Source organism: Pocillopora damicornis, chromosome 13, assembly GCF_964200805.1.
Source record: "Pocillopora damicornis chromosome 13, jaPocDami1.2, whole genome shotgun sequence".
Lineage (NCBI taxonomy): Eukaryota > Metazoa > Cnidaria > Anthozoa > Scleractinia > Pocilloporidae > Pocillopora > Pocillopora damicornis.
The window spans coordinates 5,012,790-5,030,260 of NC_142682.1; the positions used below are offsets into that span (position 1 = coordinate 5,012,790).

Sequence of the window (17,471 nt, forward strand, 5' to 3'; positions counted from 1 at the left end):
ATATTGCTTGTGGTCTTCCAGATAGCTCGATGGATATTAACAGAGGTTAGTTTCGCTTTCATTTTGAAGCGATCTGCTAATGGCCCTGCCAACACAGTTTGATCATTCAAATTTATATCCTTGTATTTTGATTTCTTGTTTGAAAGTATTTCCTCAGTCACTTTAACAAAAATCATATCGATGGAATGTAAACACGAGGACCGGAAACCATCGAGGGAATCTTTCTGTACCGATGAGTAATTACCACGATTCGCATGTAAATTTGATAAACAAAGTTCCAAACACTTACGTTATTTCAGTCATCTATTTATTTAAATTTTTTTACACAGACTAAATCGTCCTCTAAGTATGGATCCTGTAAGGACGCACCATACGGGAACGTACTAACGTCCTGTAAGGCAATTTGCCTAAATGTTATACAACACGACAATGTGTATAAGATAAATAGAGGGCTGTTGTATTGGTTGATTAAATGAAAACAAAATGCTAATTCATTCATCTTTGTTATGGCGTTTTCCAAGACAGAGCGAAAAAAACCTCGAAGCAAAGTCCTATCGAATAATTACCACTAACTACGTAATACAGAATAAGTAAAATAACAATCGACTCAAAGCCTTCTCTTTTTTTTTAATCCGGAAAAAAAAGCCTCGTAGTCGCACGAGGAGGCGAGCTCCTTCACCCATCACGCAACATATGCGCGTATGCAGATACAGTTGCCTCGCCTTGCTGTAATTTTTTTCTCCACCAGTGATTATAGTGTTACGAAGAAGCTGATGTTTTTTTATTTTTATTTTTAATTTCTTTTATTACTTCGGGCAAAGCATTCACTGTACTATGGAACTTAACTGGTATGTAATGTTTTTTTTACGCTCGCAACATTTCATTTTGAAAACATACTTAATGATAATAAATTACAAATTTTCATAGCTATATTACCATTAAAGAAATACCTTGGTTTGCTTTCTCCTTTATTTTCATGCTTTTATCATTATTGTTATTGCTATTTTTATTACTGTTTCTATTATTATTATTGTTATCAGTATTATTTTTTTTAATTTTAAAATTTTGTTTTTGATGGCGAATCTGCTACAAGTTCCAAGCAGTAATAACAGCGAGTTCCACATCATCAGGCGCAGCATGCGTGAACAAAGAAGATTGTTTAGACGACAAATTGGCATAATTTAGAGTCCATTTACTGTGGGTTTCTCAAACCACGATTAAATTAACCCAACGGAAATTCGTGTTTTTCTTATGTGGTCTTGCTGGGACAAGTACTATCATTACGTCATTTACTTCGGCTTTATAATCCTAAATTAGTGCTAGCCGTCTCGCGAACACCTCACTCAAGCATTAACATACTCAGGAGTAGGTATCTGGTTCACATATTCAGGATTAGGTATTTGATTCACGTATTCAACGTCGCCGTCTTCCACTGTGGATGTGTAAGTTCGAGAACCCTCACCTTCTGGAGCCTGCAAATATCCAGTTTTATTTGTGAGAAAACTGATGGTTTTATCTACTTTACAGACAAGGTTTATCGACTCCAACTGTGCTCTCAATTCCTTTGAAAATTGCTGTTTGCTTGACTAAACTCTCCATTGTCAAGAAACAAAATTGAACGACACCATAAACGCAACCCAGCGATAATAAGATCATGTCAAGAGTAAATATCATTTTCTCCTGATCGTGTAAAACATGTATGTAGTTAATTGAAATTTCTATTCAGGTCTTTGTGACATATTGTGCTTACCATCAAGCAATTAATTTACTACATCTTCTGATGATATAAACTCCAATCTTTGACATAGATACGGCTAAGAGTTTAGACAAGTGGTTCTGAAACGTGATACCTATTTCCAAATGAAATCCTTCTAACTGGCAATAATGTGATTTTTCACATGAGAAATTGCGATGTTTAAATAGATATATAGAGGAATAGATAGATAGATAGATATAGCTGAGTAGTTTGAAAACACTTAGACGTATCGCAATTTTTTCATTCCATTTTTTTGTAATCTTATATTGAAAAATCTTTTGGAGATCATATTAAGTAATTTAAATTCATTACCATCATTGGCTCTGGACACAGTGCTGTATATGCACCCTCCCGTTGGACAAACGGTTTGCGGAGCCTAAATAAATAAATAAACAAACAAACAAAAGAAAAGAGGTTAGCTGTTTATTAATTTAAGAAATTATTTCATCGGGAATTTCAACTGTACGTAGATTGTTTAACAGGGAGGAAAAACTGTAGACTCGATTGCCACCTATGAAATGAACTCCTCCCAAAATCTAAGTGCTCTGAACACTTGGTTTACTTCAGCTTTCTAATCCTGGGTTAACGCTAAATTTCTAACAAACAATCCACCATAGCTTTTGACATATTTTTTTTTCTGATGGTGAAGTATTAACATACCCATGAGCTGGTATTAAATTCTCAAATTCAATGTCTTTGGCTTCTCTTGTAGATTCATCAAGCGACGCGTACGTTCGTGAACCATCCTCTTCAGGGGTCTGTGAAACACAGTTTTACTGATTAGGAAATTTTAATTCAATTTTTTGTTTTTCAAAAATCGCATTTGGATCACATTGGATAATTTCGTTCCATTTTCATAATTACCATCATTGACTGAGGACATAGTGCGGTATATACACCCTCTTGCTGGACAGACGGTTTACTTTGGAGCCTGTCATTCTTGGTTTCATTTCCCGCGGAAAAACTAGGCTGGGCACAATTGTTCAAAGTAATCAAGGGCAAACCGTCTTGAAAGTCGCGTTGATTTCTGTGGAGAGAGAGGTTACATATAAACATGCAAAAAGAAAACAGGAAACAAAAGTAGGCTAGCTATAAATGGCATTTGGCAATGGAAATACACTGAGAGCTAACAGTAAGACAACCAAAAAAAAGTTCGAAAAAACAAAGCAGCGAACAGCTCGCCACATTCATCAGGCAATTAGGAAGATATCAAGTAGACTTGATGGTAAATGAAAGAGCAGCGTTTAAGAATCTCTTGCTGTGGCCTTTATTACCAGTTTATGCGAACAGAAAGTTTGGAACCGGTATAAAAGACAGAATACAGATGCGGAAAGAGAATGAAAAGCACGTACAGACTGATTGTGCGAATGGAAAGTTAAGGGTCGTTGAAGAACGCTAAAGATTTGTAAAGAGAATTAACGGCACGTAAAGATAATTGGTTGTGCGTAAAGAATGTTTAAGAATGTTAAAGGTTGGTAAAGAACAGTGAGTAAAGATGCGCAAAGAATATTAAAGAGGCGTAAAGTTTTATAAGCGAAATTGGTCAAAATACCACGGTAATTCTACGGAAGATGGATGAGCTATAATTATTTCATTTCTTTGAGTATTTCTCCAAATAGAAAGTGGTTAATTATATCCATCTTGATCCTTATCCTTTACGAACATTCAATATCCTTTACCCATATCAAACTTTGTGTTTAATTTTGGGTAGACAATGGCACTGGATTACCTTCCTTTCAGAGGCATTTTAATTGTTTGCAGCTTAGAGGCTCCATTGTTTCTGGAACAAAGGTTTGAAAGAACCGACGCTAGGCTAATTTCCGAGCGCGAGATTCAAAATATTCGTTGACTACCAGATGTTGATAATATCACAATTCTCGGGGTAGGGTAAGGGAAATGTCGCTCAGAACAAAGACAATTTTAACGGGGATACGGAAGGGAAACTTTGTAACATGAAGCACGGGCTGTAGAAGTTATTTCTTTTCTTCACGCAAACCGGCGAATGTCAACGTTCAGAAGCACGCTAAAAGGGCTAGGGTTTGTACTTTTAAATACAAATGAAAAGGCGCAAAACAACTACAAGCAAAACCCAGTCATCGGAAAAGAAACTCAAAAGTGAAGCGAAGTAATAAGCCTATTTTCTGGTCTGTTTAATGCTTTGCAATAGGCCAGCTGATAAGCCGAATCCGCTGCGGGGAAAGTAGCTTACCTACAGCGAAGAACTGCCGCTGCTATCAATTATGTTCGAAATATCATTAAACTGTTGGGAGGGTTAAATTGTCATGATAAAATTATTGAATTTCTTAAAAGTATAAGAAAAAAAAGCGTCTTTTGTGTTATTTAAAAACACAATTGTTGCGCTATTACTACTGTTACTCCCCCAATTCAAACTAATCGATTTTAACTCTTCGCAAACATATTGCAGATTATAAGTAGTCAATCTAAGAAATTGTAACAGAGTTCTTGGGGAATTTAGTTACGAAACACTTTCAGTGCATTAGTTTCACTTGAGTATTCATAACTTGCAACGCTTTCATGATCAGTTGTGTATTGTTTTCTCGTCTTTGTTTCTTAATCGTCAAAAGTTAAGTTACCGGCCTATAACTTGTTTTGAGCGCAGCTGAGCGTCTTTGAAATTCGCGCTCAGTTGACACCATTGTTTTCTTGTTGTCATGCTAATGTAGTAAATGGTTATAGAGACGCGTGCACTTGACAACGATCATTTCGCTATTGTCACTTAACAACAATCATTTCGCTCGTGTCATCAGAAGAGATCGTCGAAAAAAAAGTTTTCTTGAAAATATTTTCCATGTTTAAGATAGAGAAGGCGCCAAACGCCCTCTAAAGATGCGGACCGAGGCATTTTGAGGTAGAGCAGTCTACTATCTCTTTGCCACTCCTTGAGGTGTACGACCAGCGTATTCGCCATCTGCGCGCTCAAAACGAGCAGTTACGAGCTGAAAAAATGGAAGATGTTAAGATCAATAATGACCAGGTGGCGGAATTGGCAGAGAGAACAGCTGAAGTTTTCCAGCTTCACCAGGAACTTCAGCTTCTAAGACACGAAGTTGCCCAAAGTCGCCTTGCAGTTAACCCTGCAACGAACACCGTGAAATTTAACATCAGCCGCAAAAGCTATTGGGCGTGGACAGGGCTGTGCGGTCTTTGAAGAGAAAAACAATCGGAGACTACCTCCGAAATGCTGCAGAGATTTTACCAGCAGAATTTAAACCAATCGAGGTACGTATCATTGCAAAATTTCCTTGGTAATTACTCAGTAATATATTCACCTGTCGCTGTTTATTCCTTTTACGCTATCAGCAAAGAATCTTTGTGAGAGCGTCTGAAATAAAAATAATGATGCTTAATTGTTATCTGCATTTGCTTCTTGCTGTAGGGTTTTCAGACTTTGATGCGGGCGTTACAGGTTCAAGATAATGATACAGATTACCTTGAGCCTCAGCGCTTTAAAACATATGTGCAGGAGTGGGGAAAGCTATTTCTTGAAATGTTCTATGATGACGAAATCACCCTCTACATTCACAGTTCGTCAACAAAAATTTAACTCTTAACAAATGTCTTCCTGGATGAAAGTAATGATGATGATTTCAAATAATAATTTCACAATGCATCTACTATTTATTATTAGCAGATAAATTAATAGGCCTGAAAGTTAATTTAATTATATAAGCAGGAAGCTTTTAAGTGAAACTTTGTGGTATAAAAATAAATAAATTTAATATTACTCTCTTTTTTCAGTATTGGTATATCATGTACCACAAAAGAACTACTGGCAAGCCCAGGCATTCCATCGTGGATCACAGAAAGGAGGAAAAAATTCAAAATATACTGCTCAGGTAGGCACCATTAAAAACATAAAATCATTTATATACATACACAATTACAATTAATTGAAGCAGTATGTGTGTAACAGAAAAATTTAGGTGATAATCCGACATTGTGTATGAAGCTTAATTGGAAATTCAAGGGGGGGTTGGATATTCTTTAGAACGACGACACATAATATCGGACTGATCAATAATTCCACAATATTTACTGAGCCAGAGGAGAATAATAATATTTTTTAAGTATACTTGCTCAGGGATTGTCAGAGCAACTGTATTTTTTTTCTTTTTATTTTTTACTTCTACTTTACTTACTTTTTACTTCTGTACATTTCCATAATCACCCGAGTAATTATACTAATTACATATACTAATTACCTTACAATTAACTGTCACTAAAAAAAAAATTTAATGACGAGTTGGATTTTTTTCCGGCACACAGGACATCTCTCTTTTTTCATTTTTCAACCTTGAAGCGCATTCAAAACAACAAACTTGGTGTCCTGTGTCGCCATGAATGAAGCTGGCATTGCGTGGTCTGGTAACACAGACCACGCACGGGTCAATGGGAACGCTGGCACCTTCTCCTCTCCCTTCTCCTCCTCCTTGCCTTCTTCTTCCTCCCCCTCCTCCTCATTATCATCCTCTTCGTCTTCCTCCTCCTCTTCATCTTCCTCGTACTCTTGGTCCTCCTCCTCTTCATCTTCCTCGTACTCTTGGTCCTCCTCCACATCATATTCCTCTACAAATTCCCACTGCTCCCATTCTTCTCCCAACTCCTTTTCGCTCCAGTATTCAATCTCTCCCACTTCCTCCTCGTCCACTTCCTCTCCTCTCTCTTCATTATCCCGGCCACTGGGTAACACTTCTGTAAATGTAATTGCCTTGATCCTGAACTTTATAATTTATTTACAATGATAAGTGGCTGCTAACTCACCATCTAAAAAGAATAGATCATCTTCTGAATCTGAAATGATCTCAGTTTCAGCGGAATGATAACCACTATTAAAATCGCTCTGACCCTCCGGGTCTTCTTCTATGGTGATGGGGCCACCAACGAATCCCCATCCCCATGTTAATTGTCTTTCTTCTTCTAATTGAAATAATTGAAAAAAAGTAGTATGTTAAATTGAATACTCAAATTTCTTCTATTTTTTAAAATGTTCAAACTCCACTTTGCAAATTATTTTTTTTAGTTACCTGTTGAATCCCTTTCTCTCTTAACTCCTGTGAATTCAGAAATAATTTGATAAATTAATAAATCTTATCAATTACCTTGTCTAATTTTCAACATTTTTATCAAATTATGCCATTTACTTAGGGTTTAGAGTAGTATTTTACTTTGATTCAGTCCACTAAGTCCAAAACTTCCTGGAACAGGAAATATCTCACTAATAAAGTAAGATAAAATTCAGTGATGAGTTTGGTTTACAGACTCGATTTATCCTTTCAAACTCCTTGCTTTTCTGCTACTTTTCTCCACAACCGAATACTACTTATCACCATTCAAGAATATGAGATACTTTGATAAAAAACAGTCAAACGAGGACATCAAAATCTAGACTAAATACTTTTTGTTATTGTGTGTAATCCGTCAAGTTGAAATTGTCAGCTATTTTAGCGAGAATAAATGTGGCTTATTTCAATGAACCACCGGCGGATTTACTAGCTTTTACTGTGAGCTACGGTGTGCTGTTTGACTAAGAAATACTTTCGTGTTTACAAACGCGAATAGGTCGCTGGCAGAAGTACTTAATATGGGTGCATTTAATTCTCACTTACCAAGCCTCGTGCCCTGCTTCCTCCATGATTGATAAACTGGTACTGGTATCGGTGTCAAATTACCAGGTTCCGGTGTTGCATAATTTTGAGGCAAAAATGAAAAGAACGTTGTCCAGAACACGCTATCAGGTTCAAGGCTTATTAGCAATCTTGGCAAGACGCGAGGCTAGTTCAAAAGGGCGACTGGGTGAAAGATAATTGAATAAATCCCTTCTAAGTATGATTATTTGAGTGATCCCACCCCAGGGATGCACACAATCAGCGCGATCTAAAAGTGAGGCGTATGGAACTTTCGGTTCGAATCGAAGTGGCTTGAATGCTGATCTTTTTTTGAGGCAAATAATGAAAAAAAAAAGGGCCAGAAAAGAGAAATAAAAGAGTATCACACATTCGAGTTGGTCATTGCTTTCTTATATCTGGTGGCTCCTTAAAAGGAGCCGTTTGTTTAAGTGACTACCCAGCGGTAGGTCACTGTTGGCGACCTCGCCGCTGATCTTGGTTTCGCCCAGGTTAGTCTCGTGCGCTCCTTGGGCTTTCGCTCGGCTTGCTTGTTCCGCTCACGGTAGAATGAGACCTTTAAAAGAGTTGAACCAAACACCGCACCATGTCATTGCAAGCGACGGGGGCTCCATTCCCACCTTGACAGCGCAAACAGCCCGAATGAGCAAAAAACACTTTTTTGCGCTCTAAAAGAGCAATCTCGACAGGCTTTCCGGGCTGCAACCGACAAGTCGAGGAGGTTTTGAAAGTGTTTAACGACCATCCGGCAGGCATTATGGCGTCAAGCTCGTGAATGGGCACAGAAAACCTCGTCCCTCGCAAGAGATTTGGCGCGGAAAGAAGTTATCGGTATCCATCGGCATGGTAACGGACGCACGTCTCACGATGTTGGTTGTTGGCGGTTTTTTTCATGTTCAGCTTCTCTGCAACTAACACAACCAAGGTCTGCAGCAAGCCTGGAGTTCCTTGATGGCGTGTCCTAAACACTTGTTTTAGGCGCTGGATTTTATCCATTTCATCCACCCAGCTATCGTACTTCTTTCCATAGCCACACCAGCGGACGAGGTACTGAAGGCGACCGTGAGCGTCCGTACGCTTATCGAGCACTTTCAATACTTCATAAAAACTTACTCATATTTGAAATTAGAAGATCCTCGCAGCTAAGAACACTACTGAAACTAGTAGTTGTAAGTAGGACCTGAAAAAATTTCAGGCCCGTACGGGATTTGAACCCATGACCTCTACGATACCGGTGCAGCGCTCTACCTATTGAGCTAACAAGCCAACTGGGAGCTGGTCAATGAATTGGGTACAAATAAACATCCGAGATCCTACTTACAACTACTAGTTTCTGTAGTGTTCTTAGCTGCGAGGATTTTCTAATTTCATCTTTCCACCGCAGTGCAAATATGTAAATTTTCATATATCTAAACCTTCATTCACTCGGATGTTTATTTGTACCCAATTCATTGACCAGCTCCCAGTTGGCTTGTTAGCTCAATTGGTAGAGCGCTGCACCGGTATCGCAGAGGTCATGGGTTCAAATCCCGTACGGACCTGAAATTTTTTCAGGTCCTACTTACAACTACTAGTTTCAGTAGTGTTCTTAGCTGCGAGGATCTTCTAATTTCATCTTTCCACCGCAGCGCAAATATGTGAATTTTCATATATCTAAATCTTCATTCACTCGGATGTTTATTTGTACCCAATTCATTGACCAGCTCCCAGTTGGCTTGTTAGCTCAATTGGTAGAGCGCTGCACCGGTATCGCAGAGGTCATGGGTTCAAATCCCGTACGGGCCTGAAATTTTTTCAGGTCCTACTTACAACTACTAGTTTCAGTAGTGTTCTTAGCTGCGAGGATCTTCTAATTTCATCTTTCCACCGCAGTGCAAATATGTGAATTTTCATATATCTAAATCTTCATTTACTCATATTTCTTAGCTGTTCTCTCAATCAGGGATTGTCTAAAGTGATTATGACTTGTGTTTACGAGGCTTTTATATGCAAGTATCATTGATAAAATTTATGAGCTTTTCAACCAGAGAGCAATACCCCAAATTAGTGAATGGCCCGCCCCCTGAGCGGCGTCGCGTGGACATGGATAAAAACAAATCTGCGACAAACGTGAGCGCGCGCGAGGTAGGGAGTTGTCACGAAAAAAAGGAATACCGAGGAAAGGTTTGCGCAAGCAATTTCAAACCAGTCACACTATTTTTTCCCTCACCTAATGCGACGATAAAGATTTTTGTTTTAGAAGTTTTGGCTAACCGGAGAATAAAATCACTGAAACGGAAAAAGGTGCGAAAATCGCACCTTTTGTTTTGCCTTCAACAGCGATGTTTATTTGCTTCAATAGACCAAAAAAAAAAAAAACCTCGAGGCCTGACAATAATCTAAGTAAACCCGCCTTTTCACGCACTCTCGACATCGAGCAGTGTGTCTTCATTCTATTTTTTTTCTTTTCTTTTTTTTTCTTTTCTTCTGTTAGCAGTGGAACAATTAGCGAAAAGCGAAATCATTTAAACGTGAAAAGGTGCAAAAGACAAAATAGTCTTCTTGCCGATCGACGTTGGTCCAGGCGCAATTTGTTAAATAATTATTAGGCCATGTACGAAGTAAATTTAAACAGAAGTCATTTTCAAAGAATCATAACGCATTAGGCATATTAAACTGAGATAATGCATAGCAGCCGCCCGTTCTCATTGCTTCCAGCTACTCACCGCCGCTTGCTTGCTAAAACATGAGCTAAAACATAAACTTACACGGATATAATACAACAAGCTGTATTCTAAGTATTGTATATTTTACTTGACGACTAAAATAAAAGTAAAGACAGTTAGGCTGAGTAAGGCCGAAACATGCGCGCGCGGTATAACAAAAGTTTAGACAAAGCAGTTGGCGCACTCTTGAAATTTACTGACCCACCCCCTTTTGGTTTGTCTTTGATTTCCAAAGTAGGCTACCGTTGGGAAAAAATGTCATCACCGACAATTTGCCGACTGAATCCGATTCGATTCGAGTATAATTTCGCGAAACCGGACGGAAAAATCCCTAAGGCCGGACAACAAAAGGCTCATTGTCTTAAAAAATTTAAAGCATAACAATAGGCAAAGTTCCTTGCAGTGTCCCTCCCCACCCAGGAGTATTGATTTGTACACAGACACTATGTTTAACAGGGACACAAAGTTACATGACAAAATATAACGATTGGGGGAGGGGGAGGGGGAGGGGGAGGGGGAGGGGGTAATCCTGCTATGGAGTGGATTCTCTCTAAGGAAGGGAGAAGTATCAATAATTGTAATTGCTCCATGCTATACTAAGAGGGTAGGATTTCCAGCAATAGTATGCTGACTTACCTTACCCTATACAAATTCAATGAGTGCTGGTTGGTTTTATCATTTGATAATGATCTGTTGTAAGAAACTCAAAAAGTACCCCCAAAAGCATAAACAAACATACAAACAAATAAACAAATAAACATAAAAACGAAGCAAAGATAAATACTAACTTTTTCGGCGCTGACATCTTCGGTAAAGATTCGTTGGGCAGTGCACTCTCTGTATCTTTAAATCAAACAAACAAACTATTTATCAAACTAAACATCGCCATGGTTAACAGTGCATTAAAAATAATAATAATAAATAAAAATAAAAGATAACCGTTTTCTTTTTTCTCAGCAGACAACAACAGTGGCTACAACAACAACAACAACAAATATGTTTCTGAAATTATGGACAAGCAAGTGCAGCCTAGTTTTTTTTTTTCCTTTTTACTTATGATCATTGGGAAACTTCTTTTTAAACATTTCCCAAACTAGTTATTATGTAATAAAAGCTGGTTTTCAATTCAACATTGCTTATAAGCACGACGTCAAAAAAGGAAAGAACGGCTGGGAAGTTAAAGGCAATTAATGAGACTAGTTCTGCAACTTTTATGATGAAACCATTCCAGAGATACATGTACCTCATAGAGGAACCCCTATAATATTTGACCTATGTAGCATATGTAAGCCAGGGATTCAATAAAAAAAGTAAATACAATAAATATTATCTGGAAACCAAGGAACAATAACATTTACCTGAGAAAAGAAAACAACAACAACAACAACAAACATAAAAGAAACAAAAAAGGCTTGTTTAATCTTCAGTTATACAGTGTGGTTAGTCTCCAGTTCTATTTTCGCAGCCAAAATTATAGTCTCTGAGAGAGAGAAGGTTAGTTCAAGGTTTCGGTTCATGAATGATATTTGAACCACTATATCATTAGAAACTATTTTCATATGGGAAATAATAACAGTTTCATCTTTACAACATGTAGAGACTCTTCACCTTTTCCCTGACGTTTCTTTCGTCTTAATAAAATGACTATGATGAAAATGATCAACGCTACGAAGAGCACTGCTGCTAAAGATGCGCCCACTATCATTACTGTGGGGGAAGAACTGCTCTTGTCATCCGCTGTGGTAGGGGTGTCTGTTGATTTCGCTCTGTCTGTTGATTTCGTCGTGGTAAGGATGGAGACAATTGTTAAAGACCCTAAATTTTAAATCAATGTATTAAAAGTTTTGTTCACATGCACATAAATCATGATATAGTTAAACCTAGGTAGTGATCCTGGCTTTTAATATTGATTTTAGCTTAAGACACAAAGATAAAACATACAAAAAAGGAAAACCACTGGGGGGTCAAATCTTTTTTCCTCAGATAAATAAAAAAACAGACAAAAAGACGAGCCAAACAATGAAAAAAGAGAGACAAATAGAGACCGTTTCGGTTTGTTTTCCAAATTTCAAAACGAAACATACAAACTTCGATTACTTCATGAAAGTTGCTCTTTTACATTAAATTAACCTGATACATCAGTGATATCCTGTTCTGTTGACGTCCTGACTTTCGTAGTAAAAGCTTTTGTTCCAGGAGGACTAGTGCTTTGCGGAACAGGATGTACGAAACAGTCTCCTTGACAATTGTCTGTTAAAGGAACATGACAATTGACACTGTCACTAGCTAGACATTTGGGGGGTAGCATTGCGATTAGGTGAGAATTTATTGTTTGTAGGTTTAGCCATAGCTACTAATCGATAGATTTCTAAGGGGTTCTCTTATAATTTATCTATAGAGCTTTTTTAAAGAGGCTGGTATTACGGGAACTTTTCCCCTGAACATGATAAGCCTTCAGTACGAGGTGGTCGCAATGGGCGGGTTCCGGAAGAGGCAAGGTGGGAAAAAGAAAGATAAGGGGTGGGAATGGGAAAGATAAGAGGTGGGAAAGGGAAAGATAAGGGGTGGGAAAGGGAAAGATAAGGGGTGGGAAAGGGAAAGATAAGGGGTGGGAAAGGGAAAGATGAGGGGTGGGAAAGGGAAAGATAATGGGTGGGAAAGGGAAAGATAAGGGGTGGGAAAAGGAAAGATGAGGGGTGGGAAAGGAATAGATAAGGGGTGGGAAATGGAAAGATAAGGGGTGGGAAAGGGAAAGATAAGGGGTGGCAAAGGGAAAGATAAGGGGTGGGAAAGGGAAAGATAAGGGGTGGGAAAGGGAATGATAAGGGATGGTAAAGGGAAAGATAAGAGGCGGGAAAGGGAAAGATAAGGGGTGGAAAAGGGAAAGATAAGGGGTGGGAAAGGGAAAGATAAGCGGTGGGAAAGGGAAAGATAAGCGGTGGGAAAGGGAAAGATAAGGGGTGGGAAAGGAAAAGATAAGGGGTGGGAAAGGGAAATATAAGGGGTGGGAAAGGGAAAGATAAGGGGTGGGAAAGGGAATGATAAGGGGTGGGAAAGGGAGGGGAAAAGCAGTCCGTAGCTAATTCAGATTCATGCATGATAATAATTTATGATAAAGCTAAAATCGTTTCTTTTATCTGGTCCTGATCAATACCTGATTCTTTCTCGCAATTCCATCCTCTTTGTATGGCTCCTCCAAAAGTGCTAAAAGATCCTTTAATTCCAGCTGGAAATTCCTTGTGAATCATCCCGTAAAAGTCATTTGGATCAGGATATGACTTTAACCATTTGTCAATAGTCAGAGATTTGCCATTGACCCAAGTCCAATTGTTTGTTATTATATTCATCTCCAAACCAATAAACCATTCACCATATCTACTGCCTCCTCGGTTTTGAATCGCATTTTTGATAAATTCCCATTCCTGCTCTGTTTCCATCACCACGAGGTGTTTTTTGTTGTATTTACAGTAAGCATTTGCTTGTGGCCACGCGTAACCACTTGACTTGTTATTAAAGTTATAGCACGAACACAGCCTCTCTCCATCTACATAGAAACAAAAACAAAACAAATTGGATATATGTTGTTTTAAGCTCTGTCAATAATCAACAACAGGAGGGGGAGGGAGGGGAGTGTGTGAGAATGGATTACAGATTGAACTTTCTGAAGCCAAGCATTATAACCGAACACGTAACTTGTTAGAGGGTGATCACCATTATTATTCACGCATTGATCAATAAGGTAATTACGTAGTCATTTATCCATGTTTTTATCCATTTTTCGTTCGTTAATTATTTGTAGTCTTAAGCAAGACTAAGTAATTGGAAAAAGATCATCAGTCTGAATAAGACCTCGGTTATTTAGATTTAGAGGGGATAGCAGAAGAATCGCGGCGATAGCACAACCTCACGCCATACACACGCCAATAATCTCATACCTAGACCCTACCGTGTAACTGATAGTTGGGTTTTACAACCGCCTGGCTTTGGAAAGTCTAGGTTCGAGACAACCACATTAGATAAACGTCCGCTAACAAAGTAGGCGATAACAATTAATTGTACCATTCAATACTTCCTCAAATCTTTCTAATTTACATACTTTTCGTCAAAAAAGGTAAGCTTTGCAAAGATGATTATGATAAAAATCAAAACTGCGAATTTATCCATTAAACCTTCCTTCTTAACCCATGTTAACCAAGCTGTCGTGATGTCGTGAGAAGCATGAGACATTTATCTTCAAAGCGACTTCGACAAAATCTGGATCGGACCGGATCGGATCACGGGCCTGATCACGGATCGGATCGGATCACGGACCGGATCACGGACCGGATCACGGACCGGATCACGGACCGGATCACGGACCGGATCACGGACCGGATCACGGACCGGATCACGGACCGGATCACGGACCAGATCACGGACCAGATCACGGACTGGATCACGGACCGGATCACAGATCGGGTAATGTAAATTGAAATTATAAATTTTGCACGACAAGCCAAAAGAAAACAAAAAGTCTGCGTGACATAATGAAGCGCAGGAACCACTGGGAGATTTTCCATTTTGTTTTTGTTTTTGTTTTTTTGTTTCTGTTTTCTGTAGCCACTTTCACGGCTGTGAAAGGTAACTTTATTTATACACTGTATTTCCTTCAGGTACATTTACATTCAAATAGAAAAAAACGACTGCCTAACTAAACTAGAATCTAAGATAAAAACTAAAATAATGAAGACGAAAAGAAAACACCTGCTTTTCAAGGAGGCCGTGTGTAAATATAACATATCGCTAATTAAATTGTTTCACTGAATCGAAATTCAGGTCCCTTAATTTTCCCTTGAATATAGTAGGGGATGTCAATTACCGCACCTCCAGAGGAACGCTGTTCCATAACACATATCCGCTATAGGAAGGATTTCTTTTATAAAATTCAGCGCGGGGTTGTGCAACAGCGAGCTTGTATTCATTCTCTCTAAGGTTGTAACTAGTTAAATTGAAGCGACGAACAAAACGCGAAGTCTTATATTCTAGAGCTGTGTCATTTATAATGCTTTGCACCATTATTGCTTTACTAACTACGCGCTGATGGACAAGACTACGTGGAGTGTTGTGTAGTGCCACCGTGAACCAAGGTAAGCGAGAGATTTGTATCATTTCACCAGTCAGTTAAGAAAAACGCGACACAATCCACAGCTGCTTCTTAAAGTCCTTGAGCTTCTTCCGTTTCCGGTTCGTGAGGCTCGTTGTAAGCCATAGTTCGCAAACTGATCGACCAGAGTGCTAAGACGCGTGACCTCCCACAGAACGCTACGAAATTTCACCAACGAGAAGTTATTTCAGTGACAATTGGTTTGTTTTGCATTCCTCTCAATAACATTTGCGTTTCGCAGCTGTTAGAGATCAGTGGAGGAGCTTAATTGCCGCTCAGATCGAGACAAATCGAAAAAAATCCCGGAAACCTCTTTGTATTTTTGACGAAAACCGAAAACCAAATGCTAAACCGCGTAAAATCCGCAAACCCAAATGAACAGCAAAACCGAAAAACTAAAGTTTTTTTGGCACAAAAACCGAAAATCAATCTAAAAATAGCCTAAACCGCAAAACCGAAAATCTCAATGCTAGCATCCTGATTGAAGAATGATATGTACCTTGATCTCTCTTGCCTTTGTCCATGGCGGCACTTCACAACACTCCTCAACACAGCGGTGAAAATGACTACATGGAATTTTGGGGCAAAAAAAAAAAAAAAAATAATAAAAGCAAAACATTCAAATGGATGTGCGCTCCATTACGTCACACAAACTCTATTTTGGCTTATTAAGTAGCATCTCTAATTTTCATTGAAATCATTTAAATTTTTTCACACCCCTTTTTTTAAACTCTTTATTATTTTGTACATGATTTGATTGTTTCAATTTTAGAAGCTCTCCTCTCTTGATCCGTGATCCGATCCGCGAGGTTTTTAATTCCAGTGGGGCCTGCGCTCGATTATGTCACGCAGACTATATTTTGGCTTGTCACGCACAATTTCTAATTTTATTTAACATGATCCGATCCATGATCTGTGATCGGATCCTGATCCGGTCCGTGTTCGATCCGGTCCGATCCAGATTTTCTTGGCGCCCGCTTCATAGGGACAACTAAATGAAAGCTGGTCGAGTTTGCTGGATGACACGTTGGATTTGATCAAAAATGCATGTGTTTCCTTTTCATTTCAATCGACAATCGTTGTACAGCTTGCACTGTCTTAAGGCAAACTGCGTGAAAAGTCTTCTTTCCTAACAGTCAAAATGCAGTAAATCAATAACATCTACGTATGTGAGTCATTTTCATTGTAAAAATTCGCCATTGAAATAGATTAAATTTTTATGTCACATTTGATCGATGGCAAATAAGTCACGCCATCTTTGACAAGGATCGTTGCAGGACATCTTTTAAAACAATAAAGCAAGCTGTTGCGATGTACTTGAGACGTACTGCTTCATAGCGACAACTAAATGAAAGCTGTTCACAGTTCCAAATTTGAGAAAGTCGTACTTATAGCAAACACGGTACAACGGATCAAAATATATGGATCTATTGCCCTAATGGAGGCCGCTACTTCCTTTTCAATCCAAACGATCATTGTTGTGTTACGTGAAGTGTGTTTAGGTAAACTGCGAGATAATTCTTCCTTAAAAACAATCAAAACATAAGTCACCAATCATTTTTTTTATGCGAGCAAGTCATTTGGTGGTGAGTTTCGCAATTGAAAGCGTTGGATGCGTAAGATATTAGATTTGATCTTAAGTATCAATCACGTACGTACATCAACAAAACTCGTGAAGTCAAGGATTATTTTCAATTCTATTTCACTTACCAGTTCTCGGCGGCAACAAACCAATTGCAAGCACGAACCATACATGTATCCTCGCGAAAGTCATCGTTCTAGGCTTACGTTTTGGATGAGAAAGTTTGAAACGCCACGAAAATGAAAGTTACACTCGGCCGACCAATTAAGATATTTATGGTCACTCAACGTGTGACGTGGGAGGAATCAACGGAAGTTTGACAAGAGATCCCGCCTCAGTGAAGCTTTAAAGTAAATTAAAAGGAAGTTGAATTTGCCAGAAAATGAAAATAAGAAAAAGAGAAATTTTGAATGATGAAACAACGCAAACTCCTTCTGTCAGCTTTTCTTTTAGCTTTAGACGAGAGGCAAAGTGTTCCGGTTTCTTTCGAATAAGCAGGGTGTAATGCGTTGGATATTTTTGGAATGTTCTCGAAAAGCTTTGTCGACGGATTGAGGTCGTCAGGGTCAGGCACTGTCTAGAAAACCCAACGCCACAATTAAGGAAAAAAATTCAACGCAAGGTTCTTTTGTCTCTCTAT

General features: G+C 38.7%; 2 protein-coding genes and 1 long non-coding RNA gene across 4 annotated transcripts; 1 reads left to right on the forward strand and 2 right to left on the reverse strand.

Moving 5' to 3' along the window:
• Nucleotides 1–290: 290 nt before the first annotated feature.
• On the reverse strand, nucleotides 291–17,325 carry LOC149035097 (uncharacterized). 2 transcript variants are annotated; one of them, XM_089192606.1, is made up of 9 exons: nucleotides 16,960–17,325; nucleotides 13,261–13,650; nucleotides 12,237–12,356; nucleotides 11,715–11,921; nucleotides 10,895–10,949; nucleotides 2,621–2,783; nucleotides 2,417–2,514; nucleotides 2,069–2,132; nucleotides 291–1,472 (listed from the first exon to the last, which is right to left on the reverse strand). In XM_089192606.1, the coding sequence occupies exons 1-9, from the start codon at nucleotides 17,021–17,023 to the stop codon at nucleotides 1,344–1,346; spliced, it is 1,290 nt and encodes a 429-aa protein (XP_089048732.1). In that variant the 5' UTR covers nucleotides 17,024–17,325; the 3' UTR covers nucleotides 291–1,343. The 2 variants fall into 2 exon arrangements, with proteins under 2 accessions (XP_089048732.1, XP_089048733.1); XM_089192607.1 differs by lacking the exon at nucleotides 12,237–12,356 and having other exon boundaries at nucleotides 16,960–17,170.
• On the forward strand, nucleotides 5,097–11,297 carry LOC149035098 (uncharacterized). Its single transcript, XM_089192673.1, has 3 exons — nucleotides 5,097–5,301; nucleotides 5,516–5,613; nucleotides 11,067–11,297. Exons 1-3 carry the CDS (start codon nucleotides 5,169–5,171, stop codon nucleotides 11,163–11,165), a joined length of 330 nt encoding a protein of 109 aa, XP_089048799.1. The 5' UTR covers nucleotides 5,097–5,168; the 3' UTR covers nucleotides 11,166–11,297.
• Nucleotides 6,561–7,523, reverse strand: LOC149035099 (uncharacterized). The gene is made up of 3 exons (XR_016182608.1): nucleotides 7,384–7,523; nucleotides 6,802–6,828; nucleotides 6,561–6,694 (listed from the first exon to the last, which is right to left on the reverse strand). It is a non-coding gene; the product is annotated as an uncharacterized LOC149035099 (long non-coding RNA).
• Nucleotides 17,326–17,471: the final 146 nt, after the last annotated feature.

Excerpts from the sequence above, each read along its gene's own strand:
- LOC149035098 (XM_089192673.1), top strand. The coding sequence starts at position 5,169 with ATGCGGGCGTTACAGGTTCAAGATAATGATACAGATTACCTTGAGCCT. Across the intron at positions 5,302-5,515 it reads AATCACCCTCTACATTCACA|TATTGGTATATCATGTACCA; the intron begins GTTCGTCAACAA and ends CTCTTTTTTCAG. Across the intron at positions 5,614-11,066 it reads ATTCAAAATATACTGCTCAG|ACAACAACAGTGGCTACAAC; the intron begins GTAGGCACCATT and ends TTTTCTCAGCAG.
- LOC149035097 (XM_089192606.1), bottom strand. The coding sequence starts at position 17,023 with ATGACTTTCGCGAGGATACATGTATGGTTCGTGCTTGCAATTGGTTTG. Across the intron at positions 2,784-10,894 it reads AAGATGTCAGCGCCGAAAAA|AAATCAACGCGACTTTCAAG; the intron begins GTTAGTATTTAT and ends CTCTCTCCACAG. Across the intron at positions 2,515-2,620 it reads TATGTCCTCAGTCAATGATG|ACCCCTGAAGAGGATGGTTC; the intron begins GTAATTATGAAA and ends TGTGTTTCACAG.